The sequence below is a fragment of the Notolepis coatsorum genome (assembly GCF_963971535.1).
Source record: "Notolepis coatsorum genome assembly, chromosome: 16".
Lineage (NCBI taxonomy): Eukaryota > Metazoa > Chordata > Actinopteri > Aulopiformes > Paralepididae > Notolepis > Notolepis coatsorum.
Genome location: NC_140180.1, coordinates 29,307,527 through 29,335,502, shown reverse-complemented (window position 1 = coordinate 29,335,502; position 27,976 = coordinate 29,307,527). Strand labels below are relative to the sequence as shown.

The 27,976-nt window shown below is 45.5% G+C and overlaps 1 protein-coding gene across 1 annotated transcript in view; it reads left to right on the top strand.

Annotated features, from left to right (window-relative positions):
- Positions 1-27,976, top strand: part of rxfp1 (relaxin family peptide receptor 1) — a gene marked incomplete at both ends in the record, with an annotated part of 183,032 nt that overhangs the window by 117,844 nt on the left and 37,212 nt on the right. The window contains 7 exons of the mRNA XM_084332008.1: positions 3,797-3,868; positions 18,414-18,485; positions 18,767-18,838; positions 18,988-19,059; positions 19,241-19,309; positions 21,939-22,010; positions 22,521-22,592. Coding sequence (XP_084188134.1) covers positions 3,797-3,868; positions 18,414-18,485; positions 18,767-18,838; positions 18,988-19,059; positions 19,241-19,309; positions 21,939-22,010; positions 22,521-22,592 — 501 coding nt within the window. The remainder of the gene's footprint in view (positions 1-3,796; positions 3,869-18,413; positions 18,486-18,766; positions 18,839-18,987; positions 19,060-19,240; positions 19,310-21,938; positions 22,011-22,520; positions 22,593-27,976) is intronic.

Sequence of the window (27,976 nt, the reverse complement as noted above, 5' to 3'; positions counted from 1 at the left end):
TTTGTGGAGCTCCCTCTGGTGTTGTGATCGTGGTATTCACTGACCTTTGGGAAGTGTTTTGACATGTACATGGGTACCTTGGTCGTGTAGTGTATCTTGTAGACCAGGCCCATTGCAAGTTGCTGTACTCTGTCGTCTACTCTAAGCCATCCTAGGTTGTCAAAGTGGGCAGGGGTGAGGTGGGTTCTAGGAGTAAGGTCAAGCAGTAGTCTGACCAGTTAGTTTTGAGATGTTTGTAATTTTGTTTTTAGCGCCTTTGGGTAGAGCGGTCGTCTGGTAATCAGAAGGTTCCCGGTTTGATTTAGGCTCCTCCCAGCAGCGTGTCAAAGTGTCTTAACCGTAACCCCTAACTGCTTCTGATGAGCAGTTTGGCCATGAGGCGAGTCGGCCCGGCTGGTGGGCTGTTAAAGCCTATACCACCGCGATATAGAATTAGCAGCGTCTAGCAACATTGTTCGAATTGCTGTTTTTTCTGTCAAAAATGGTGTTGGGTGGTGGGGCCTTAGGGCCAGCCGACGTCGAAACATCGCGCAAGGTTTTGAGGTTATTAGCTTTTGACCTAGCCGCAAGCTATAACCGCAGGGAGGGCTAGGATGCTGTCAACGCTGGATCAGTCTCCCCTTGAGGAGGAGAGAAGGTTTTTTCCTCCTCAGGGCTCCCCTCTCCGCGGAGGGAATTGGTCTTTCCGCAGGAGCGCGGGCGGTATTTGACCTAGGCCCCACACCGCCTCACACCGCGCAGCCAGAGGTGAGGGCGTGGCCTTGCCAGCGGCTGTGGCGAGGCCCCCAACCAGCGGCCATGTTTCCCCCGCCTTAGGTACCCTGGACACAAAGACAACGGGTGATCACAAGGCCGACAGCCTTGGCGGCGGAGGGATCGGCTACATTAGATGAGCACACCCTAAAAAAACGTTGCCGTCTAGCTGTGTCTAGCTCGCTCTCCAGTCACTCCCCCCCCCCCAACACCAGCGGCATACGGGCTCTGATTTGTTTCCATTGGCTGCGGGCCGCGTGCCTTCAGTGAAGCATGGGGACAGGGGCTGACACCCAGTTGCTGGCTAGGCCTGGGTCTGTCCGTGAGAATGCTGTGTTGTCAAGCGGCTACCACGCCACACGTTCTGCGTCTGGGTTTGGTGAGCCTGGTGTTGTGTCTGTCAACGACGAAGGTTGTCAGCAGGGGGAACTCGAGGCCCAGGGGGTCGCAGCGCGAGTTTCCCCAGCCCCGCCCTCGCCAGGCCGGGTATCACGTTAGTGCCTCCCACGGCCGGAAGACCGGCGGTGGTCAGTCAGGCGTGCGTGATTTGGGTGGTAGTAATATCACTGCAGGGCTATGGTGTGTAGGAACCCACCCTATCGGGCAGTGTGGGGACCTCACGCCTTGCATGTCCAGCTGTAGAACAGTTCCTCAGCAATCCATGCCGGGGAGGTGTTCAGTGGGGGAGCTTTTGTCACCCAGTGTGATGTCAGCTTCCCCCGTATCAAACCGGCCCTTTCTGTCGGGGTCCCCCCTTGGGTGCGATTGCCTCGTTGGTAGTGTCAGGGTGCGATATCCCAGCTCCACAAGATGCCCTACTCGCGCGGTTGGCGAGTCCAGGGTTGGCAATAGTGGTCTGCAAGGGCCTTGAAATAAAGCCTGAGCCCTGTCCGAGCCCGTGAACTTCAGGCCCTGCCCAAAAATAAGCCTGACTGTAAATAATATTTTAAGCCCTAGCCCGCGTGAAAACCTGAAAAAAAATTATTATTATTATTATTAAAATATAAATTTTTTTGTATTTGTTTTAAATATTCTAAACACTTTATATATTAACTTAATAAATAAACAAAAACGAAAATGTCCAATAGGTCTGCCTAAATAACGCATATCACGCTGAAAACTAAGAAGCATTTATGCCTCCCTCCCAGTGCTCGCTTATAGAGCAGCCTCGTAAAACGTATTGAAGGCTATAGAATCTTCTTTGACACACACACACACACGACACACAATAGCCTACTCAGTCACTATACAAACAGAAATCAGATTTCGAGCAGAGCAACATATGAAAAGCACAACAAAACAGGTAGCGAGTCCGACCCAGCAAATAATAAACATCACTCACCACGACGTCAGCAACGCGTTGAACAACTTTAACAAAACTTCTCCAACTGGCTATATACATCCAAGTACAAATAAAACGTTCGCCAACTGGCTATATTCCAACACAACCAATCGAGTTGTCCCCGGCCTGAGTTCTCCCTGTGCGCTGCGGTAATTACATCCAAATGTTTCTCTGATGACAGCTTGGTGCAAAAGAGAAAGCGAATCTTAAAGGAAAACGAAGGTTATCCTATAACCCTAGTTATAAAAAAGCGAAAAAAAAAAGAAAAAAACGGCGGTGCCCGGGCCCGGCCGGGCCCGAATTATTTATTAAAAAAAAAGCCCTACCCAGCCCGAACCCGCCGGGCCGGGCCCCGTCGGGCCTGGGCAAGGTTGCAGTGCACTAGTTGGCAACGCACAGCGGGTGGGACCGGGCCGCCTATCTACGGTTCCTGGCGGACCAGCGCCAAGTGGCAGCGGGTGCGCTTGGGATTATCATCACATATGGCTACAGCAGTGCCATATGTCGAGGTGGATGGAGAGAACGCTGAGGCGGGGACTTGTGTTGCACAACCCCACCCTCCGTTTTCAGGACGGGACTCCCCTCCTCCCTGGTAGTGGGGCTTACGGGCCCTCAGGGGGTACACTTGTCGGGTCACGCGTCTGCTCTGTCCCATATCTCATAATGGCAAAGAGCGAGACGCGATGACCAGTATGATAATATAACGAAAGGTTATCCTATAACCTAGTTATATGAATACTGGCAGAGCGTCTCGCTCTTAGCGCCCTGAGGTCCCTTGGTTGGATTTTCAGTGTTGGAAACTTTTTCTGAGTAAGGTAGAGTGTGACCATGTCCGGTGTCATATAGTAGGACCCGGGGGCGTGGCTTGGTCACGTGCATGTGAGTGCAATTGTTTGTTCGTGAGCACAGTAGGTGCTAGGAGATAAGAGATATCTCATAATGGCAAAGAGCGAGACGCTCTGCCAGTATTCATATAACTAGGTTATAGGATAACCTTTCGATATAGTTTAAGCGTTCACAAATATCCCCAACCTCCCATTGACTAAAGCGCTGGCACTCAAGGGGTTATCTGTGAAAAGGGGCGTGGCACCCAATGTGTTAAACGGAGAGCTGCTCGGTAGTCTTGTACAAGGCAAAATTACCGGGATTTAATTTAACACAATTTACCATTCTTGTACACAGGGGCGGACCTAGCACATTTGGCGCCCCTGTAATTTTTTTTTTATGGCTTTTGCCTCTTCATAGTTCTCTAACGTTAGTCTGTCTTTCCTCAACGCTCAATTCTATAAACACTTGACCGATACCCATCAATGCACAGCGCTCTAGCATGTTCTGACTGTGAACACCTAAAGCTGAGGCTCAGACCGACCGACCGTTTTAGATTTTTGGCTCATTTTCCCTTATGTTAGAATTTTTTTTATGTAAAAATAATGGTTGCAGATATAGAGGGGGGCGCCAAAACTGCACAGAGAAAAAAAAATTAAAAATTAAAAATTAAAAAAAATTAAATAAAAAAAAGCCTTTTTTTCTTTTTTTTTTCTTTTTTTTTGGCGCCGCCCTCAGGGTGGCGCTCTAGGCGACCGCCTATATCGCCTGTAGGAAGGTCCGCCCCTGCTTGTACAGTATATTCTGTCATACTTAGGGTTGAAGGAGCTTGAAGGAGGTCTTCAAATAACCTTTTTAAATGTTCACCTCCCTCAGGTCCCTGCAAAGGAACCGACTTCGGAAGTTGGATGCAGACATATTCTATAAGTACCAGAGCCTTCAGAAACTGTGAGTTGTCTATGAATTATTAATTGTATATTATGATTGACATTGATGACATGATGACATTTGCTTTAAGGCTGCAGGACGCCAAGGTCTCATTATCCAATGACCAACAGTGGAAAAGTGGCCAGGTGTCCTCTGGGGAAGAGCAAGTAGCAGCAGGACGTAGTGGAGAGGAGAGAGAACGAATAGAATGATATATAGAACATAGATCTGGCTACAGTTAGGGATGAGAGGTATACTGAATATTAAGGTATACCACCACCATGTATCCATGAAAAGGTATGGAATTTACTGTCAATGATATACAAATTGTAAAATTATATATAATATATTTAGGGCTGGGACATTATCGCATTAATTTCGATTAATTAACTACAGAAAGAATTAAAAGTAAAAAAAAATGTATGCATTTTTCTTTATAACAATGTTACCTTTCGGCGGCCGGGTAGCACAGCGGACTAAGCGTCTGTCTACCACCGCAGAGACACTGGTATCGAATCCGGCTGTCAGCGGTGCCTCCGGCTTGGCCGACCGTCGTACTTACACAATTGGCGGTGTCAGTGGGAGGGAAGCCGGTGGGTGGTAATCTGGTTGCTGTAAACAGCGACTCCTACAGGTCGGTCAGGGCGCCTGCACAGCGAGGGAGGGAAATCGTGAAGGTAGTGTGACCTCCCACGCGTTACACTTCATGAGAGTCCGCGCTGTCAGGTGAAAAGAGGCAGCTGGCTGTCTCCTATGTATCGGAGGAAGCATGTGATAGACTTCAGGGCTCCCTAGACTGACCAGTGTGGGGCACATGCGCGCAACGACCAGGAAGGGGAGGGGGGAATTGGCATAACGACTAAATTGGGATGGGAGAAAATACAGAAAAACAGGAGGAGAAAAAGTGGAAAAAAGTAAATAAAAAATGTTACCGTTCAAAGGAGACCAGACTCATGCATGTGCTATAAGTATAAAGCATAATAAATCGCAAATTACTTTTTTTCTTAGTCTGGTTTGTTCATAAAAGAAATTGAGAAATTGAGATCAATCAAGAGTTTTTTTTTTTTCAATGGTCAACTGTTCTGGAATGTACTTGAAAGTACTGCGTTCTACTTTTACCTCGAAAGTGCTCGAGTTTACAAAAGGTCCTTTGCGCTATATATATATATATATATATATATATATATATATATATATATATATATATATATATATATATATATATATATATATATATATATATATATATATATATTATTCCTAAAATTGCTGCACTTTGTTAAAAATTGCATTGATCTGTTGGTCTGTGTAGTAGCTATATTAGCTAATACAGGATTTTGCTGCTTAAACGTATGTATAATGTATATTCATTGATTCACTCGTATACCAAAATGTATTTGAATTGAAAAATGTTGCTTTTCGCATCTAATATTGATATGCGATTAAAATGTGATTAATTTCGATTAATTAACTATAAAGTCTCGAATTAATTCGATTAACATTTTTAATCGAGTCCCACCACTAAATATATTATAAAATATGTAATTATCATCGAATAATGAAAGCTTTGTTCTTCTTGCACAAAGGTTTCAATGTGGAGGGTAAATGAGAGCGGTGGGGCAGACAGGTTTTCTGAAAGTTCATATGATGGCATTGTCTGAGAATTGATTGTGCTGATGTTCATTTTTGGAGGGGTGAACAAAGAAAGAAAGAAAACTAAGCATTTGAATAGTGATTTTCGACATTGATTACTGTAATGATGTAAAACTGATGGAATTCACCTTGTGGTCCGAGAGGTAGGAATTTTGAATACTGATGTTGAAATTAATATCAGAAAGATAGAGAGAATTTCTATAGTCCAATAAGGATACTTTATTACAATATATAGAATGGATCCATTCAGTTAGTAGAATCAAAATAATACAAAGTAGGGACATGTGGTAAGGGTGAAGAAGAGGAGGAAAAGTGGCAAGAAGAGCGGGAGTAGAAGCAAGAGTGAGAGTGGAGAAGTACATTTGATACATATTCAAATATTCAAATCATGATTTAATGTAACATCACGTTTATGCGTATGTGATTGTTCGACTTATTCCATGTTGATGCGTACGTGTCTGGTACGAACACTCTGCTGGTACATACTGTACATCAAATGGTTTACATCAAACTGTCATAAGGGGGGGGGGCGCTTGTACAGAACATCAAGGCCTTATTCCATGCAAGGCTAAGTTTGACTGTGGACACGATGTACAGGAACTTTCATGATATGATGTGTGAAGTCTAATTTCTCCTTGTTACAATTACTATGATCAAAGCTCCAAAGCATTCGGGTCAGCCCTACTCCTCATTCAGATGAACTCATTGAAGCATTCAGCTGTGTTTGAATCAGGTCGGCAGGGTGCTGTGGGAAAACGAGTGTAGTTTTAACTCCAGGGATCTTCTATTGCAGGGAGTCAGTCTGCTGTTGGTCAGAGCTTACAGTATGTGACATGAGGGAAATGCACTAAATCATATTTAGAGAACAATTGCTTGACATGAAATACTGGCTTTTCTCTAATTTCTTCAAATCATTGAAGGTAAACCTGAATCTAGATGTAAACAAAAGGGTATCTCCACCACAATATCAATTTTTTTCACATCAAATTAAAGCTGCAATAACATGTTTTCCACATTTTCAAAACAGTGTATGCCCACCTGCTATCATGGTGTCCTAGCCGCGTGTATCGCTTCCGCAACGGAATTCGGTTTCCGGGTTCGCCTGATTGGCCGCGACCGCCACGTGACCCACGCCGCTATCCGCCCTCTCTGCCTCTGCCTGTGTGTTGACGCGCACGCGGCATGGACTTCACTGCCGCTTTCCCACTTCAACGCCAGAGCGATCTTGTTTAATAATATTGTCGCGTCATCTTCTGAGTGCAGAAACGCTGCTGTTTAACACTTTGATCGCCATGGTTCAAATTCATAATTTACCATCCCTAGCCAGCTCTATTTGTCTATGGAGAAGTTCCCCTTCTTTGCAGGGCTATAACTTTTTTAATTCTATTGCTAAATTGCCATTATTATGGCCCATTCAATGTCCTATTGTGGTGACCTATATTAAGAGACATTCACCAAGGTGGGCTTGTGCCTTTAAGAGTGTGGGTTGTACTGGTTAGGGGAAAGGTTAAATGCCACTTCCGGTTCCGGGTGACGGGTTGTTGTTATTGTAAATGCTATGTGCAGGATAAGTAAAGTACTCAACTCGACCTACGTCTCTGGCTCACTACTTTCTTATCGCCACATTGGTGACCTAATCCTGCCTTCGTGCCTGTAAATATCCGGAGTTCTTCCGCTCCAGGGATATTGTGGTTCAGGCGTTTCGTCCGCCTCCTCACGCTAGTGAGTTAGATGCGGGCCTTCACCTGTCATGTCCGGTCCGTGCTTTGGGAATTACCTCAGCCGTACTCAGGACCTCGGGGTCACCGATCAGCTTTTTGTCTGTCACGGTGGTCCTCAGGCTGGTAAGGCACTATCGAACAACGCCTATCCCATTGGTTGTGCGAGGGCATTGCCCTCTGCTACACGTTGGCCGGGCTGGATCCCCCTGGGGGCGTCAGGGCGCACTCCACTCGTGGGGTGGCTGCTTCTGCCGCTCTGCTGGGTGGGGCCTCGTGGAGGACATCTGTGCTGCAGCTTCATGATCCTCCCCGGGCCCCTTTGTAAGGTTTTACCTCATGGACATGACCGGGGGTTCTGTCTCCCAGGCGGTTCTGGGGTCTGTGGCCTTTCCTGCTTCCCGTCCTTTGGTAGGGTAGCAGGAGTGTGTGGGTATGGGCCACAGTGTGTTAGGTCACACGTGGTTCCGCCTGTGCTGTGTGTTCAAGGGGTTCTAGTTCCTCCTTGCTCGCACTCCGGTGGAGTTGACTGCGCCCCCCCTTCATTAGGAAGGATGGGGTGACGGGACTCCCCAAACCCCTTGATGTGAGCTTTCGGGTCCTCAGGGGGTACATTTGTCGGGCCTCGCGTCCGCTCTAACCCATATCTCGATAGGCTTAACAGCGGGACGCGATAAGCCAAGTACGATATATAACGGAAGGTTATGTATATAACCTAGTTATATGAGTACTGGCTGATTGACCCGCTCTTAATCGGCCCTGAGTCCCCTTGAGGGATCTTTTACTGGAAACGAGATTTTGGCGAGGAAGAGTGTATTGGTGACCATGCCTACTGTCTTATAGGCTACGCCTCCATAGAGGCGGGACCCGGCAGGTGTGGGTGTATTTAGTTTTATTCGTTGATGGAGTACAATAGGTACATGAGATGAGGTATATCTCGATAGGCTTAAGAGCGGGACGTTCAGCCAGTACTCATATAACTAGGTTATATACATAACCTTCCGTTTACTGTAGTCTACCGCAACCATTGAATTATATAAAACTGGACAGCAAAACAAGGCTTTCACTAGGGCTGAGAGCTCATCCATCTTGTTGGCCAGTGAACACATGTTACCATGACAGCAGAGGGCAGGTAAAGCTTAAACCTCCTATTTCCCCTACTCCTCTCCTTCACAATCATACCCGCTCTTGTCTGCCACCTGCTGCGGTGCCTAGTAGGATTTCAAACCTTTATTTATTCACGCAAAGGACAATTGAGGTCACCCTCATTTTCAATGTTGTCGAGACTTACAGATAATAATAATAAATAATAATAACAAATAATAATAATAACTAACTATCTATATAGCACCTTTCGCACATGGACTGCAGCCCAAAGTGCCCCACAGCAAATAGCATAAAATGAACATAGGCATACAATTAGCATATAGTTGACAGAATAAAAGCAATGCATAAAGTGCAGACATAAGAATAGGCATAAAATAAGTACAATAGGTACAGTGTTGCTCAAAGGCATGTGAACAGCCAGTCCCCCAAACACCCCACACATCAATCCCCACCACATCCCCATCCAAGACACACAAATCAAATCAAATAAAATGTATTTGTAAGGCCTGACAACACACGTTAATGTCCCCATGGGCCGGACACGTCTTCTTTAAACAAGTCAAGAACAAACATAACAATAAGTCAAGAACAAAACAAGAACACCATAAGGTCCAACAAATTTAAAATAAATGCAAAATAAATGAATGAATGCAAACATTCCCAGACATACCCCACGCGAAGGTAAGGAAAAACTCACTAAAACCTAGCAAGGGTGGGGAACACTGTACAACTGTACAAGCAAAACTGTACATTGGAATATTGACAAAACCATACTTGGTAATTTACTGTACATTGGAGGGGGTTGGGTTAGGACATTTACAGGGGCCAGTTTCGAATTGCAGTCCCCCGTAGGTGTTCTTTGAGAGTGGTTTTGAAAGTGGGTAGTGATTCACATTCCTTTACAGCTTTGGGTAGGGCGTTCCACATTGATGTGGCATAATTGCGAAACGTGTTTAGTCCCTTGTTTGAGCCGAATCTGGGTTTAACATGATTTGTGGAGCTCCCTCTGGTGTTGTGATCGTGGTATTCACTGACCTTTGGGAAGGGGGGATCTCCCTTCTTAGATGTCGGTGATAGTAGTGTTGCAGACGGACAGTTGGTAAGCATGCACTCATGTGTGTAGTGAAACACAGATGAGTGCATGCAATAGCAACTGAACATTTTGAAAGATTTAAGATAGAGCTGATAGCGATAGCAACTGAACATTTTGAAAGATTAAAGATAGAGCTGATAGCGGTTCTATTTTAGGCACAGGGGCGGCGCAAAGAGGGTCGCGTCCTCCCCGTCATCATCGTGGGACGTCCAGCACTCCGGTCATCACTACGAGACAGCCGGAGACAGGGAGACAGGAGGGCACGCAGAGAGGGTCGCATCCTCCCGGTCTTCAACACGGGACGTCCGACACTCTGGTCATCACTCCGGGACAGCAACTGACAGGGAGACGGGACAGGCGTTAGACAGCTTGCGTGATTGTAATGGGCGGACATAGCAATAGATACAAGTGGTAAGCATATATGTGAATAGAATAGATATATGAAGTAAGCATATTATGTGAATAGAATAGAAGTACTCAACCCAGCAAGTCAAGTCAAGTCAAGTCAAGAGTTTTATTTGTCACGGCATACAAGTATACAATGAAATGCGGGTGGTCTTGCCCGCAACAATGTGCAATACAGTAGTACAACATATAATAGAATCCAATAGACAACATTGTGCAATAAACAGGTAACATAGTGGGACATCACGGTATTTATACATAGTTATTTACAGAGCATGAAGGACATGCTAGGTCCCTTGGTAGTGCAATACACTGTTACTATACTATTTTTAAAGTGACCTTTATTTGTGGCCATAAGTGTGGGCGTGTGCAGCATGAGTGAGTGCTTTCTCATGTTAAAGTGGCTGCTAGTGTGCGAGCGTGCACAGCGTGTGTGTCGTGTGTGTGCTAATGTGTGCTTGTGTGTGTAGGGTTCAGTGTTCTGTGACCCTCAGTGTTCATTGTTCAAGGCTCTGATGGCCTGGGGGAAGAAGCTGAGCCGAAGCCTCTCTGTCCTAGTAGCTGGTGTTCGCAGGCGTCTGCCTGACCTCAGCAGCTGGAACAGGCTGTTATTGGGGTGGTGAGGGTCTTTCATTATTCTGCAGGCTCTGGATTTGCACCTCTTGTTGTACAGAACCTGCAGGGGAGGTAGTGCAATACCCGTGGTACGCTCGGCAGAGCGCACCACTCTCTGTAGGGCCTTCTTGTCCTGTGCCGTGCTGTTGCCATACCAGGCAGTGATGTTTCCAGTCAAGATGCTCTCTACAGCTCCGGAGTAGAAGGACTGGAGTATCTTCCCCGATACTCTGAACTTCCTTAACTGTCTCAGGTGGTAGAGGCGCTGCTTCGCCTTTTTTACAACTGTGTCTATGTGTGTTGACCATGTCAGATCCTCTGAGATGTGGACCCCCAGGTACTTAAAGCTGCTCACCCTGTCCACGGTGGCCCCGTTTATCCTCAGTGGTGTGTGTGTCTCCTGCTGTCCTCTCCTATAATCCACGATCAGCTCCTTGGTTTTACCTATGTTCAGGAGCAGGCTGTTGTCCTGGCACCAGCGTTCCAGTACCTCAACCTCCTCCCGGTAGGCCTTCTCGTCATTGTCCAAGATCAGCCCCACCACCACCGTGTCGTCTGCGAACTTCACTATGGAGTTGGAGCTGAACTTGGCCACACAGTCGTGTGTATATAGTGAGTACAGCAGGGGGCTCAGAACACAGCCCTGGGGGGACCCGATGCTCAGGGTGATGGTGTTGGAGGTTTGACCCCCCACCCTGACCGCCTGGGGTCTTTCACTCAGAAAGTCCAGTACCCAGGCGCTCAGAGCGGAGCTCAGACCCAGCTCGATCAGCTTGTCCACCAGTCTGGTGGGGACTATGGTGTTGAACGCTGAGCTGTAGTCAATGAACAACAGTCTCACATAGCCCCCCTTCTGACGGTCCAGGTGAGAGAGGGTGCTGTGCAGTACTTGGGAGACCGCATCGTCAGTGGACCTGTTTGGCCTGTATGCAAATTGCATAGGGTCCATATCGCTGGGGAGGGAGGCACAAATGTGATCCTTGACCAGCCCCTCGAAACATTTCATGGCCACAGAGGTGAGTGCCACCGGTCTGTAGTCATTGAGACCTGCTGGGGAGGGTTTATTTGGTACCGGGATAATGGTAGACATCTTGAAGCAGGCAGGGACCACTGACTCCTTCAGGGATCGATTAAATATGGTGGTGAACACAGGGGCTAGCTGGTTAGCACAGGACTTGAGTATGCGTCCTGTTATTCCATCTGGGCCAGCCGCCTTCCTGCTGTTCACCTGCATAAATGCTCTTCTCACACTGTGTACCGTCAATGAGAGAGCGTCCCCGCCCCCCCCCCGCGGATGCCCCCCCCCCCCCTCCACAACAGCCGGCGCACCAGTGACGTCACTAGCCGTTGAGCTAGCAGTGCCACTGTTGAAACCACGTTGACAGACCACAAACCATGTTGACAGACCACGGACAGAAGACGGTAAGAAGCTGATCCATGGCCTCAGTCGTGCATGTAGAGCAGTCACTGCAATCTTGGCCAAGACCCCGAGACATCCACCACCTTGGTCAGCACTACGAGACAAGCACTCAGAGAGATGGGGGGGGGTTGGGTGGGGGGGGGGGAGTGGGGGGGGGGGGGTTAGAGAGTTCCCATGTTTGTAGTGGGCGGAGATGGAGCAACAGATACATGCAGTGAGCACATGCACACATGGCGACAGCAGAACCACAGTATACAAGAAAATTGTGAAATAGAGCAATAGATAGAACCACTGCAAGCGCATGGACAGAGGGTGAGATACGAGACAACAGCCCCGTGGGGGAAGGAGGAGCCACTCAGAAGGTTCAGCACTGCAGGCCAGACAGAAGGCGCCACGAAGCCGTTCCACGGGACCGGTCGAGACAGAGACAGAGGCCAAAAGGTTCTCCCATGTCTGCAGAAAAGCAGACATAGGAGAAAATAGACATCCTAACTAAACTAGACAGATTAATCTAAAGGTCCACTGATAACGCATGTCATGACCGAAGGAAAACACAAACAGCCTGCGTGCCACTCCGCGGCGGGAATGCCACCCCTGCAGGCTGCTCCATCTCCCCTGGTCGCGGCGACCTCACCACCACAAGGAAACCAGCAAATCCCACGCCCCCACTCCCAAATTCCACATAGGAATGACAGGTCACGCTGGATGCCATACTGGGTAAACTCCCTGTATATATCATTCACCACCAGCTGTTATGATTTTCACTCCACTACATGGCTGCTCTTACCAGGTACCCAGGATTTACTCAGAACTTGGTAGAGCTGCTTTCTCCTATCTTGCGCCCTGGTCATGGAATAACCTTCAGAACACACTACAGCTTCATTGTGTTGTCTCCCTGGGATAGTGCAATTGCTATTTGTAAGCTGGATCTTGTATTATGTATATGTCGTCCCTTGTCTGTTTTGAACATAACACTGATTCAGTGCCTAGGGGTTGCTGTTTACCTTCTGGGTAGAACGCCATCGCTTTGTTCAATGGGGAGAAAGCCAAACTTGCGAGTGCTAAAACTATATGAAATATTATAGCTATGGATCTAATACACCCGTCGATTGTCAGTGAGTTTCTTCCAGTCAACATGCACAAAACAGATAATCTTTTCATACATACATTTTCGTTTTATACCGCGATGAATATGAGTATATTTCCAGAGCGTTCTGTCTAATCTCAAGAAACTTGAGCAAACCGCGCTTCAATGTAATTCCTTAGAAATCGTGCCATTTGTCGCTTGATATATGAATCGTTCTAAAAATAACGCTAGATTATCGTATTATATGTGTCCTCATGCACGATACAGAAGCGGGCTGAAAAATCGCTTCTCAGTGCCTTGACCGCAGCCAACGGCAGAAACACACACAAACGCTCCGATGGTGGCGAAAGAAACATCTGATCAACCCAAGATTGGTAACATCCTTACCTGGTCTCTGATGTACTGCAAAAAGATTAATCCAATTCCTGATCGCCATTCCAAATATTGATTGCGTTTATTGATCCAACGTTATATGTCCAAAATGCATAATCCACGCTGCTCCGAGTGTCCCAAATCCATGTGTTATAACGTTAGTCATGTCCGAGAAGGAAAACCTGGACCGGACTTGTTAGATCGCTGCACAGCCCAAGGGGGAGGGATTTCAATTATGTGCAATACCGGCTGGAATGCGTAGACGGCAGTATTTGCCCTTTGCGAGCTCAGACCCATTCCCAATGATAACATCAGGCTGGATGGATGAAAAATGAATGGATATAGCGAATAAAAGAAATAACGATTAAAACCCGACTTTTCTCGTGATTGCCGCTCAACGCATGGCGAGTTAACCCGACTTTTCTCGTGAATGGCGCTGAATGAGTTAATGGTCTATTTGCAGGTCTCTCTCAAAAACATTTTGGGACTAACTTTTGGTTAAATAAAAGTTCAATTAAATGTAATTAAATAAACACTGAGGTGGAAAAAGTAAGCAAGAAAATCAGGAAGGTTGTTAAACAGTGAGGTGTTAACTCATTCACGGCCACTAGCTTTCGCCATCTGCACTGTGCCAGTGTTAATGACGATTTTAGCTCTGTTTGCAGACCCATCGGCATTGTTCATAGTCCATTACTGACTAATCAGATAATTTCTACACACTGTAGTTTGTTTGTTTGTAGGGGAAAGCATGGCGAAAAAAGTAATAGCCAAGGTCAACAACAGAATAAAATTCCTAGCTAGAAACTCAAAATACCTAGACAGGAAAGCTCTTAGAGCACTTGCAGGGGCACTGGTTCAGTGTCATTTTGACTATGCTTGCTTGTCCTGGTATGACAGTGCCCCCAGCAACTTGAGGACTAGACTGCCCAGAACAAGCTAGTTAGGATAGTCCTGCAGCTCCCCACTCATACTCACCTAGACCAGCCCCACTTCAACAGCCTGGAGTGGCTCAGGGTGGAAAAAAGAGTATCAATGATAAAGCTATGCCTAGTATATAGAATTTATAAAGGGGAGGTGCCAAGCTACCTTCAAAATTACTTTCAGTATGTAGAAAACAACCATAGCCATGAAACCAGAGGTAGAGACACAAACATAGTTCCATTTAGATTTAAACTCATTTCCTACGGCCAGCAGACCTTCCTTTACTCAGCAGCAGTACTGTGGAACAGCCTGCCCAGCAGCATTAAACAGGCCCCCGGGTTAACTGGCTTCAAAAAGCATGTACAATCATGGCTATCGGCATAGGAAAGAAAGGGTAGCATTTTTATTTATTATTCTTTTATCCTCAACTGTATATGCATATTGTATCTTAACACTTTCGCGACCACTGGGCTGAGTCTAATTAATGGCAAGAGGACCGGGGAATGTAAACAAACGTGTGTCTTTTTGTAGAGCTAAATCTATACTTTATAGTATTGCTATCTGTCCATTCTCATTGTCAATTGAGTTCATAAACCGTCCCTTCAAAATGGCTTAAACAAAAAAATAATGCATCAATAGGTTCTCATTTTATAGCGCCATGAATATAAGCTTTATAGCGGATTTGGTCTTGTATATTTTCTGGAAAGCTAGATAAATGGCTAATAGCTGCTAACGTTATATCCAATGGCATTTCCATTTGACAGATGCTAAAGAAATAACTCAAACTGCATATGATCGGAACTGTCCCAAAGCATGTATGCATGAAAGGGGGGGGGGGGGGGGGGCGGGGGATGTTGTTTATTATTATTGATTACCAATAACAGTGTTCGTCTAACTAGCCATGTAGGCCGTTCGCCTGGATGGCTATCAGAACGGTGTCCGATCGGGCTGTAATTTACGTGAAGGAGATCTTACCGTGGTCGGGGCTGATCCCCCCGAGCATTTCCCCATTATCGATCGCCATCTGGTAGATCGATATGTCCATTGGCTGATGATAAATCCCCTTATTGCATGGTGAAATCTGCGATCCGAAACATATCCTGTGCAACAGACAATAGCTATCGCTTCAGATGAGTAGAAAACTACATTAGAGATCCAAAATAAAAAAAGACAACTTCTGCCACAGGGAATACTCTATTATCGCGATAGCGCCCCTAAGAGGATCTGGCCGGTATTGCACATTCTCGAATTCACAGACTAGGGTAGATCTGCAGTGCCGGTCGGCGACCTTGAACAGGTTATTAAAATGGAATAAAAGCAATAACAACATGCCACGTATTTATACGTGATTCTGTCCACAACGCATGGATTCAAAACACGTTCGTTAGAAAAAGCTTGGTTTATGTCCGGTAAAGTAAGCCACTGTGATGATAGTTACAGAAACATGTTTTCGGTTCGGTAAAATAGACATAGGGGGTCCTTACCTTAGCCAGAAGGTACTCCAAAAAGAATAATTCCAATGATCCCATCGGCGATCGCGATTACTTGTTTATATGTAATTACACGTGTTTACGGGACACTATAGGTTTTGAGGCGAGCAGATCTGCTAGCGATTGCTTTGCAGGAGCTCCTCCCCCTCAGACCGAGTCTTGATAGTCCATTTCATTCATTGCCTCTCCTGTTCCCTTTCTATCAGAGTTCAAAATGTAGGCGATAATGCCACCTGGTGATATTCGATCGTCATTGCAATTCCAACGTAGGTAGATGAATCATAGACACCTAGATGTCTCCGGCTGACCCTATAGAATGGGGATTAAAGGAAAATATCAAAGGATCAAAAGTATACTCTGGTTTTGGCGCTCAACCGTTGGCGATATAACCCGACTATACTCGGGTATGGCCATTAAAGAGTTGATGGTAGCTTCTATATCGACCATCCAATAAAACATTAAGAGTGGATGAGTAGGATTAGCCCCAAAACATGTGGTTGGAGATGCTGAGAAAAGCTGCCTCTGGAGTGAGCAGTAGATCGCAAGTTACAATAGACCTCTCGTGGGTGACGTACTCTCCGAATGATCTCCAGTCTCCTGCAGCTATAAGAAAATTAATGGACTATTAATAGTCCGCTCCTAGTTTCATCTGTGGTTCATGCAGCTGTGGTTCCCGTGAACAAAGCCTTCTAATATACATTTCTCTCTCTGATAAGGCAGGGGGTTTAGAATTATAATTTTTTCCATTAGCCCCAAATGCAGGATCAAGGACAAAAAAAATGGTAAGCGGGGAAGGAAAAGGAAAAGGGACGGGGGGAAGAAGGCACCAGGGCTTAATTACGTGAAGGCATGAGAGGCCTACTGCTGATGACAAACTGAAAGAGGATGTTGCTGCCTGAGGCAAAGTCCACAATTGAGTCTATAAGAATACAGATGTAGTTAAGTTAAATGCAAGTGTGTTTTTACTAGGGATGTTCGATATTGGCTTTTTTACCAATATCCGATATACCGCTATTGTCCAACTCTTCATTTCCGATACCGATATCAACCGATACCGATATATGCAGGGTCCCCCCCCCCCCAAAACACAACATTATGCATACTTTTCACAATAAATAAAATAAAAATGTGTTCTTACTTGCTTACCTGGGTAAATAAAGGTTAAATAAATGTAAAAAATATATATATATACAGTATATATATATATTTATTTTTTAAACCGATACCGATCATTTCCGATATTACATTTTAATGCCAATATTGGCCGATAATATCGGACATCCCTAGTTTTTACCCAAGTAAAAATGACTTGTTGAAAACAAGAGTAACAAGAGAGCCTAATAGAGAACACAAGGACAATGCTAAAGAAAACATTGTAGCAAGATTCCTCCTGAGCAATGACAAAAGGACAAAAGAAGCCACTCAACTCCTTGTCCAATCAACAGTCATGTCTCGCCTCAACTACTACTGCACTGCTTGCTGGCCTACCGACCACCGCCATCAAGCCTCTTCAACTCATTCAGAACAAGCTGCCCATTTGATCTCCAATCTACCAAAGTCAGCCCATGTCACCCCACTTCTTAGGGAGCTGCACTGCTCCCCATCGCCGCACAAATCCGCTTCAAGGTCCTCGACCTGGCATATCGTGCGGCGAAGGGAACGGCTCCCACCTACCTCCGGTCAATGGTCTCTAACTACACACCCTCATGACCCCTCCTCTCTACATCCTCTGGCCGCCTCAGACCCACTCCTATCCGAGCTCCGGGAGGGTAATCAAAGAGAAGCCACCTATTATCGGTCCTCACTCCACAATGGTGGAACGAACTTCCCACCACAGTTAGGACAACTGAAACCCGACCAATCTTTCACCGTCGACTAAAAACACACCTCTTCAATCAATATCTGAAATAATTTTTATTTTTAATGAAAAAACCACTAAACTTATTTTTTTTTTTAAACTTACATTTGTATTGAACACTTATAGACATACAACACAACATATACAATAACATCAATAACACAACAGTACAATGATGTAGGCCCCTTGAACTCGGCTGCGCTCATCTTCCCAGACCCCCGCAAGAGGAACCTCCCACCCTCCCCCCCTAGAAACCGGGCTCCCCCGCATCCCAGGTCCGTCCCACACGGGGTCCAGCACTCAGCGACACGGGCATCTTGAATCTGATTGGGCCCGACCCAGTAGAGGGGCGAGGGGCAATACTCCCCCCCACCGAGCCAAGCCCGCTACCTCCCATGCCACCAAGCCCCCCACCCCACGCACAACCAACCCACAACCCAAACAAGCAATACCTTGTATGTCACAGTTGGACTTCTATTTATATCTCTGGGCAACAGCAAGACACTGAATGAGTCTCCAATCACAAGCTTGTTTGTTTGATGAGGTCCCCCATCAGCTGTTTTTACAGTCCTGCCAGAAATCCTATGTTGGCCTGACAGCTTGCCAGAGAGCTTTCTCAGCACTGCAAATACAACCCGTATGTTTGATTTAGCACTGGGTAACAGCTAATTAATGCCACAGAGCAAGGGTGAAAGTTCCGGGGGTTCAGGGCTGGGGGGAGGGGGTGGGTTACGTATCTTGACAATGGTGTTTGCACATGAGTATGTCCTTCACAATCTTCAAAATAGCATTAATATTAGTTTTTCTCTGTCTATCTTTCCCGATAGATATTTGCAACACAACAGAATTCGAGCTGTGAGCCCCAACACATTCCGAGGACTGTACAATTTGACAAGGCTGTGAGTTTGTGACTCTGGCCTGCCTTGTCTCTCAGTAATTATGGTTATGTGACGTTGTTAATTGAGTTCTCCCAGTCAATTAAAATTTGGTCATGTATGACGGTTGGACGTATACTGTTAAGTCATTCAACGATGCGTGCATGATAATGTTGATAGGTGTATAATTGTGAATATAGCTGTGTAATTAGTTGTGATGACACTCTAGTAGCCCCCAGGAGTCTGTTTTGAGCTTTCAGCTCCAGATGAAATCCCACCTTTACGAACTATATTTTCTCCCTCAGATATCTAAGCTACAACAAGATCTCCATTTTGAGGCCAGGGGTATTCCAGGACCTACACAAGCTTGAGTGGTTGTACGTATTATTATAGGGTGTGGGAGGGGTCTATAGCAAATGCATTATAAACGTGGCACACACATTATATTGTATATATCCTTTAAACTAATATCACACCAATTACTGTGTTTAATTCTGATAACATATCCTGTCTTTTCTTGCTGTAGGATTCTTGAAAATAACAATATCCATCAAATATCCTCCATGACCTTCGCAGGATTAAACTCCCTGGTTCTCCTGTGAGTTCACTTGAGTGCTACCTTTTCCCTATTTTCTTTTGGCTTTGCTGTGATGTCCTTTCAGTGCAATTAATCAAATTCCAGGCATCAAGGGCCTCCATCGATCTGTTCAGATTGTGTTTCCCCTTTGATCAACAAATAACACCAAGGCCTACTTTGTCACTGTGCTTGTGTTCTGTAGGGTTCTGCTGAACAACTCCCTGACGAAGCTGGATGACATCTGTCTGGAGATGCCGAGATTGAACTGGCTGTAAGTTTAAAGTCAAGAAATACGATCGGTCTTATTGTAATAGTGATCTGATTGCACAACACACGCAAGGGGGGGTATTGCAATCACTCCTGTCCGCTTGAAGCCTTTTTACAACGCATCCGCGTTTCCGGGTTCCCGTTTTGCGCTCTGATTGGCCAGGTCATGTGACATGAGCGCCAATCGTGGGACGCCAAGTTTCTACACTGGTTAAGCTTAGGCACTCTTCGAAGTTGGTTAAGGTTAGAGTTTGTCTTAGAGCGTGATGGCAAGTTCTTTCGCCGGTTAAGCTTAGGCACTCTTTCGAAGTTGGTTAAGGTTAGAGTTTGTCTTAGAGCAGGGGTGGGCAATTATTTTTCCCGGGGGGCCGAATGAGCAACTGAAAATATGTTGGAGGGCCGGGACAAAATTCCAAACTCAATTATGCATAATATACATTTTATTTCTATATAAAAAGCAGTAAATTGCATTGTTTTGACCCCTGGTAAGAGTGTATGTTATTATTTGGCAATTAAAAGGTGAGGTTAGCTTTAAAAAATATCATTTATTCAAATAGAATTTATTTCCAAAATGATAAACTAAATGTGAAACATTAATAACAAAGGGCATGTATGAAAAAGTGCTATACAAATAAAGTTATTATTTTGAGATTCATATACTATTGAAACAAGGATTTTCTTAGCTTTCTAAAGACATCACATCATCTTATAGCCAAAATAAACAAGACATGTCACTGAACTGTGTAAAGAAAAGTGTCCCAGTAGCCTTTTTTACTTTACATGCCTATATTAAACATTTAATGTTTTCAGAACTGTGCAAAAAAAAGAAAAAAAAAGATCAAGTGTCCCATTTCACTTGTTATATTTCCACATTTTAGTGTTCTTCAGCTCGTTTTTTCTTTTTTTCATTCAGTGTGATAAATCCAGTCTCTGTTGAGCTTTAACAAGTCCATCAAAGTCAGGTTGCATGTCTGAGGTGGAGATGCGAAGCACAGCTGCCAGATGTTCACCAGTGAGAGAGGATCTGTACCTGGACTTGGTAAACGTCATGACTGAGAATGTCTGTTCACATATAGGTGGATCCAAAAAGAACCAACATCTTCTGAGCATGTCTTCTCATGTTTGGAAAGTTGTCCTCCTTGAGAGCAGAGTAGAACTCTAGCAGTGATGCTGACTTAAAGTGCTCTTTCAGTAGTGAATCAGACTGCAGGACAATGAGTTCAAGCTGAACATCAGTGGGTGCACTATCAACACTGCAGGTAAAGGGAGAGGAAACCAGCTGCATTTCATCCTCAACGTTTTTGAAATCTTGAAAACGCCTTGAAAATTCATCATGCAGTGCTCCCAACATGGATGAGTACCTGTGCCGGTGATCAGCTGATGGTTTGACTTCTTTCAGGGTTTTCATGTGTTTGAGATTGTTGCTGCCTAGTTGCCTTGAAATTAATTGCAACTTTGTCATGAAAGCTTTCACATGGCTATGCATTTCATGAGCAAAAATGTCCTTGCCCTGCAGTTGTGTGTTCAGTAGGGATGGGTACCGTTCACATTTGAACCGATACGGTACCGGTACCTGTGAATCGATACCGGTACCCAACGGTACCCTTTTTCTGTACTTTAGTCTCCAAAAATGTTATCTACCTACCTCAGTTGTGAAAAAAGAAATCCAAACTTCAAATAACCCTTTCGACCGTTTTCGGCTTGTCCAGACTGCTTTGTTGTTGAATCAAGTCAAATCCTAGGTAAGCGTATATTGTGCGTGTGAACGTTGACACACAAAAAAAAAAGTTAAAAAAAAAATATATATATATATATATATAAAAAAAAGAAAAAAAAATATTATCATGTAATCTTTCGCGGGCCGGTCAGAATCATCCCGCGGGCCGTATCAATGCCCAGGTCTGTCTTAGAGCATAGCGATAGAACGGCAGGTAGTTTGCAGGCTGTTCGACGCGGAAATGGGCAAACACGCTATTGGGCGCACATGTCACATGACCTGGCCAATCAGAGCACCGGAAACGCGGATGCGTTGTAAAAAGGCTACACGCCTCCTGTCCGTATGTGTAACCGTCTCTGTGTGTCCATATCAGCCAACACTTATGATCCGATTTGGTTAACTTGAAGTCTCAAATATTTTTGTCAAATCAGTCAATGACAAGTATTTTATATGAATGGACAAAGCCTCACCTAGACTCCGACAATCAGCCTTCTGCCGCCAGTTAAAACATGGACATGCCCGAGTGAACCTAGTATTGTACTTGATATAGCCTACCTATGAATTAAAACACTTTTTCACCCAGCAAATCTCTTAGTTACATCATTATTGTGCTGTTAGGACAGTTTCATGTTTGTAGGTTAAATATGCCCACGTGAAATGTGTATTATAAGTTGGTAAATCTAGTGATCCCCGGCAAATCTCTTAGTTACAACAGGATTGTGTAAGCTAAGCTGTGTTGTGTTTATGGGTGAAGTCTTTATAAGGTTTGCTATTTGCAACAAGATGGCTGGTCTGGACACATCACTTTCTCACTACACGGTCTGTCTCCGGGGAAGGAGAGAATCCAAATGAGGACACATTTTTGTACATGCGCATGTGTGTGTGTGTCTGTGTGTGTGTTGGTGTTTTCTTTCAGGGATATGGAGGGGAATCTCATTGAAAGTATTGGAAATGTATCATTCCGCTCATGCAGCATGCTGACAGTTCTGTAAGTCTGAATTTCCATTAGTCCACCTTCAATTACACTATAGGGGTCTGTCTTCAGAAATAGGGATGCACTGGTAGTGACTGATATTGGATATCAGGCCCATCCCAGGCTAACATGGGGTGCCACACTGGAGAATTTCACCAACTCTAAAATCCAATACCAAGAGTCGTAACATGTCAGAAATGAAAGCAAGGTGACTTTTGGAAAAAAATATATACTGTTCGGTATGATTAGATCGGATGTGTATTCAGTATTGGCCAGTACTTCAGATTTAGGACCCAGAATGGGTATTGGTGGAGGAAAGGTGCATGGATACAGCCAGGTGCATTCCTGGTTATTAGCTTTGATTTGGAGACGCCTGCAAATCACCTCTACTCAGTTGCTCAAACATAATTTGTAAATCTTTTTTCGTGTTGACAGGATAGACACTCGTAATGATCAATTAAATTAAATTAAAGTGCAAATGAAGGGAAACGTGATTATTTCTTTTCTTTTCTTAATTTTTTCTAGGGTCCTGCAGCAGAACAGAATCAGCCACATAAACGTACAGGCTTTCTCACTCCTACAAAGACTTGTGGAACTGTAAGTTCATTGTGTTGAAGACAAATATCTTATTTTCTTCTTGATATCTCGTGTCCCCTGGGGGTATTGTACAACTACCTATGTAAATGGCATTTCCTCATACTTTTATATTTATATCATTTATATCCCTTGAAGACTGCTAAATGTTGTCCCTGACCCACCCTGCACTCTGGGCACACATTTCATTTTATTTCAAACCTTTATTTAAACTTGAATAACAATAAGACAACAAGATGAGGCAAAAGTAAGGATAACAAATCAATTAAAACTTGATTGACAAAGGTTGGAGATCAAGGTTTTAAACTCTGAACAGGGGGGAGAATCTCAAGCTTTAAATTAAGGACTGTTGGAGTTCATTGCATGAGCTAGCTAGGGGCATCATAGCAAAGTGCTGATTTACCCTGTTCTGAGCCAACTCAAGGGACCTTAGGGACCAGCGAGTCACTAGAACGGGTTCCATAGGTTCCAAAGTTCCATTCCACTAATGATGTAGTATAAGGAGGTAGCTTACCAATACAGGCCTTAAAAATGTATAAATACCACTGTTTGTTGCGCCTCTCCATCAGAGAGGACCAACCAACCTTCTCATAAAGGACACAGTGATGAGTGTTGTATCTATCATTAGTGATGAATCTGATGGCAGAGTGATAGACACAGTCCAGGGATTTAAGGGTTGAGGCCGCAGCATGCCTATAAATTACATCACCATAGTCCGAGACTGATAAGAAAACGACTTCAACAACATTCTTCCTACTAATCAAAGGGAAGCTAGTTATATTATCGTATAGCTTATGCTCTGCTCGTAGTGGAACCTTATCCCTTTCAATCTAATTCTGAATACAATTTCTCCACATGTACACACCCATCCGCCTGGCCACACCCACATCCGCTCCTCTACATAAGTGGGGACGTGGCCATACTAACAGCTCCTTCCCTATTTTCACCACCGACAAGTGTCTGTATACACCACTTGAGTTTAGTGCCGAAATAGTTGTTGGAAAGGAGCTACGTGGACATTGTATCTTATTTTTCTCTCTCTCGCCAATTTACGAGAAAAGCTAAGACATAATGTTTGCACCTTCGGAGGGTTTGGACGCTCGCAACGTCACCCTTCACCAGCGCTTCTCCATTGCCGCGTACTCCGTGCCTCGTGGGGCGTCTCTGACTCGGCGGTCGTGGCAGTCGGATACGCCCGGGCGGCACCCGGTGGTGAGTCTGCCTCTCCGAGGGGCCGTTGAGCCTCCATCTCCCGTGAGATGGCCTGGTTCCGGCCCTGGTTCCCCCGCCAGTGGACAGTCGGCCGACAGGCCGAGAGCTCCTCTGGTGGCTGGGGATTTGCGACGCAGACTCTTCGCCTCTGCTCGCTCTCGTCGTAGGGCGGCGAGCTGCAGGGGCATGCATTAAAGCGTTCCGTCTCCAGACGGATTTCAGTCTTTTTTTTTTCTTTTTCCGTCAATTTGATTTGGAGTCTGACGGAATTGGCTACCTGGTATAATATGATTTGTAGATGCATACAGATTGAAACAACATTTAGCCAATCAGAGGCGTCAAATGTCATGAAAAAGGGCATTTTGACCATTATGGCTAGCTGATAGCTCATAACATAATTGAAATTCGTTTTTGAAGCTGTGGCTAACGTTAGCTAGCTACCGATCTTCGGGTGGCTAACGTTAGCTACCTAGCAACTGTAGCTTGCTAATATGGGCTGTCCTGGCTGGCTAACTTTTAATTCACAATGGAGTGGAGCTAACTAACTGTACAAATCGATGTGATTGGCTGAGACTGTATTTTGTACGGTTGGCTGCCTGGCTGTTGTGGATTCGACGTCAACACTGTTGACACTCAGTTTGCCGACAGCAATGTAACAAACAATATGGTCCGTGCGGAACCATTATCCCCAACACATAGTTCTGTGTGTGAATAATGTTGAGCCACCACAAAAGATGAATCCAACGTTTAATATAGTAAGAATAGTAGGCTACTAGGCTATATTATAACACATCTTTACAAGTAGATTACATTAGCAAAATGCCCTTTTGACATGTAGCCTACATATTCATAATCATGAAAGTTTATTTGGAAGTATTTTATATTCTGTACTTAGTTTTAAAGTGGTCAGACAGTTCCCTCTGTGTGTAATACAGACAGTCTTCACACATTCATAAATAACACTTACAGAAAAGCTTATTGTGCACTGTAATATGTTTTGTTCAATGGGGGATTTTTTTATGTACCGAATACCGTGAAACCGTGGTATTTTTGCCCAAGGTTATCGTACCCTCAAAATGTCATACCAGCACATGCCTAGTTACACTATAGGCTACACTACTAGGTCTACACTATACTATAGTTTAAGGCTACTTTCACTGTTTTACTGCATTACAGTACTGTTATATTGTAGTTTTTTTTATCAATACAAAAAATATATTACATATGTATTGTTGGTGCTCCTTACATTTAGGTGGGTGCTCCTACATTTTTGCTGGTGCTCCCAACTTTTTGAAGTTGGGAGCACCAGTGCTACCAAGTAAAAATGTTAATTTCGAGCCCTGCATAATTTTAACTATACACAATACATAATTTGAACTATAGACAATACATAATTTGAACTATACACAATACTGAATTTGAACTATACACAATACTGAATTTGAACTATAGACAATACATAATTTGAACTATACACAATACTGAAAGGTTACAGTATGTAGATTTGTTTATTTGTATGACAAAGTCAGTCAACCCTTGCAATCAGTTTCATTTAATGAATTGAAAACAGCATTGATATTACGTAAAAGCAAACTGGCAATAGAAAAGATGTTCAAAATGATCTAGTTCCCTTAAAACACTAACGCTATTAAAAATATATATATAGTGGAGGTTAAAATAAGAATATGACTTGGCCTGAAAAAAGTTCAGTCAGGAGATTTTTTTGGTTTAATCCCTGTGCAGGGGCGAACGGCCGTGCTTTGAGGTTGTGCTGGAGCCGGACGAGAGTTCTCTTGCCACGTCTCCATTTCCGATGGAGACTGAGGATCATATGGAGAGGGCGAGAGCTCTCTTGTTCGATGCCCCAGTGGAGATGTATCATTCTCCCCCTCGGGGTGTGGCAGGGAGTGTTGCGTCTCCTTGGGGTCCCTTGTTCTCCGGTGTTGGGTTAGAACCTTCCACCCTGAGACAAGATGCCCAGCTATCTGCCGCGTCGGATGGTGGCGCCCGACATGGCAGCCTCCCGTACATGAGGGACGCGAGTGACGTGGAGGGAGGTACGCAAGGGGAGTTGCTTGCCTTGTTCCCCGAGCTCATGGCGGCCGCCGCAGCCGCTAATGGCGTGGCGTTGCCGGCACCTGTTCCTGATGACATGATAGGTCATCTCTGGCAACGTCGTCCTGTGAGAGAGACGGGCGTTGTCTGCCCATTCTTCCCGTCAATGGAGGCCTACGTGAAACAGGGACAGGTAATGCATCACTGGCCTTACCCCCGCCTACGTGCCAGTCACGTGGGTGGCGGGTTTGGTCCAAGGGCTAAAGGACGGGGTGCCTCAGCTTGATAGCCCGATGGCATCCATACTTTGTCCCGAAATGGTGTGGGAGCCGTTGCGTAAGCCGGTTCCCCAAGGGAAATCAGCTAGGCAGATGGCTAATTGGAGTGACCAGGAGTGACCAGCTGCCCGCTGAAGAAGAAATTAAGAAACGCAGATGGCGCTGGATAGGCCACACCCTGCGAAAGCCCGCAAGTACCATCACCAGACAAGCCCTAACATGGAACCCGCAGGGCAAGCGGAAAAGGGGCCGCCCGAGATACACCTGGCGCAGAGAGCTGGAGGCAGACACCAAGACCATGAAGATTACCTGGAACCAACTGGAGAGAACAGCTCAAGACAGAGATGCTTGGAGATCACTTGTTGACGGCCTATGCCCCAGAAGGGGTAGCAGGCGTAAGTAAGTAAGGTGTACATCGCCGCGACTCAGAGCCTAGCTGCGACTTCCGACATTGCGCAGCTAGCACGCTACATGTCGGGGATGATGGCGGGCGGGTCGGTATTGGATGACCATCAGCAATATCTTCACGCCCAGGCGGCTGGAGCCATCCTGCACCTTACCCAGCTGCAGGCGATAGCCGCCGGGAAGGAGCGCGCCCTGGCCACTCTATCCCAGCGCCACCTTTGGTTGGAGCAGGCGCGGATGCCGGAACAGAAGAGGAGTCCCCTGCTCACGGCCCCCCTCTCCGATGCTGGGCTATTCTGGTCGGCCATGCAGCAGATGACGGCAGCCTGCAGAGAGATGGAGGAGGAGCGCTCTGTGCTCCAACCCCATTTCCTCCGACCCGATGCCACCGGTGATGGCCGGAAAAAGCAATGCCGGCAGAGGACCGCGACTGTTGCCTCCGCCACCACCGTCGCCGCTACTGGACCTTCGGCGAAGAAGGCCAGGAGTGGAGGGAGTGCCTCGTCCGCTGCAGCCAGCCGCACCACGCCCGGAGGTAACGGTAGGGATCGACGTGACCAGGCTTCCCAGAACCGTTCCTCCGGGCCGGCTCCCCATGGGGGCAAACACCGCGCTGCACGCGGCAGGCGCCGCAAGTGACTCCCCTGTTTACCCCTGTCCCCTTCCCCTCCTCAACATATAATTTTTGTTACTAAATAAAAGGTCCCTCCTGGTGAGGGACTGTTTTTTGGTACAAACTGTGTGTTTATCCACTATATATTGGGGATACGATGTATAAACCCTCACCTACCTGTGGGGTTGTGTGTTTTTAGAGAGTAGGACAGTTTTCTTGTAAATTGTTCTGGTCGCTATATATATGTGTGCTTAGCAAGGCCTGTGGCTAGCACTTGTCAAAAGACTTGTCTTCCCTCACCATGAAGAAGACCGTGTTCTTCTTGCAGTAGTAAGAGTGAACTTTACCTTTTTTATCTGAGGGGGTTGTGTGTATTCTTACGTTTGGGAAACATGGCATCGAGTCCACAACCAGGTTAGAGTGTTAGCCTACAGAAGTAATCATATATGTAGCTTGTACCGAGGTCTTGACCCTCTCTTTAAACGTCTGTGTTTTCTCTTTACTTGGTGAAGTACATAAACACGGGTGTCGTGTTCGCACATGAGCCTAAAGCTTTGTATATAAAAACCTGTTCGCAAACGAGTTTATCGTCTGTGGCTGGCGTGCAGATGGTTGAGCTTATCTTAGTGGATATACGCTTTTTCATGTAGCATGCTAGGTAAACTGGTATCATCGCTGCTTGTTTGTTTTCATCGTATCCGGGGTATGGGGTCACAAAGGGGTGAACTGATAAACCCTGCCCCACTTTTTTCTGATTGGCCAGGGGGTTGGACCTCCTGTTCTTCGGTCTTCCTGTCACGCTGTTGGGTCAGCGTGTCACAGGG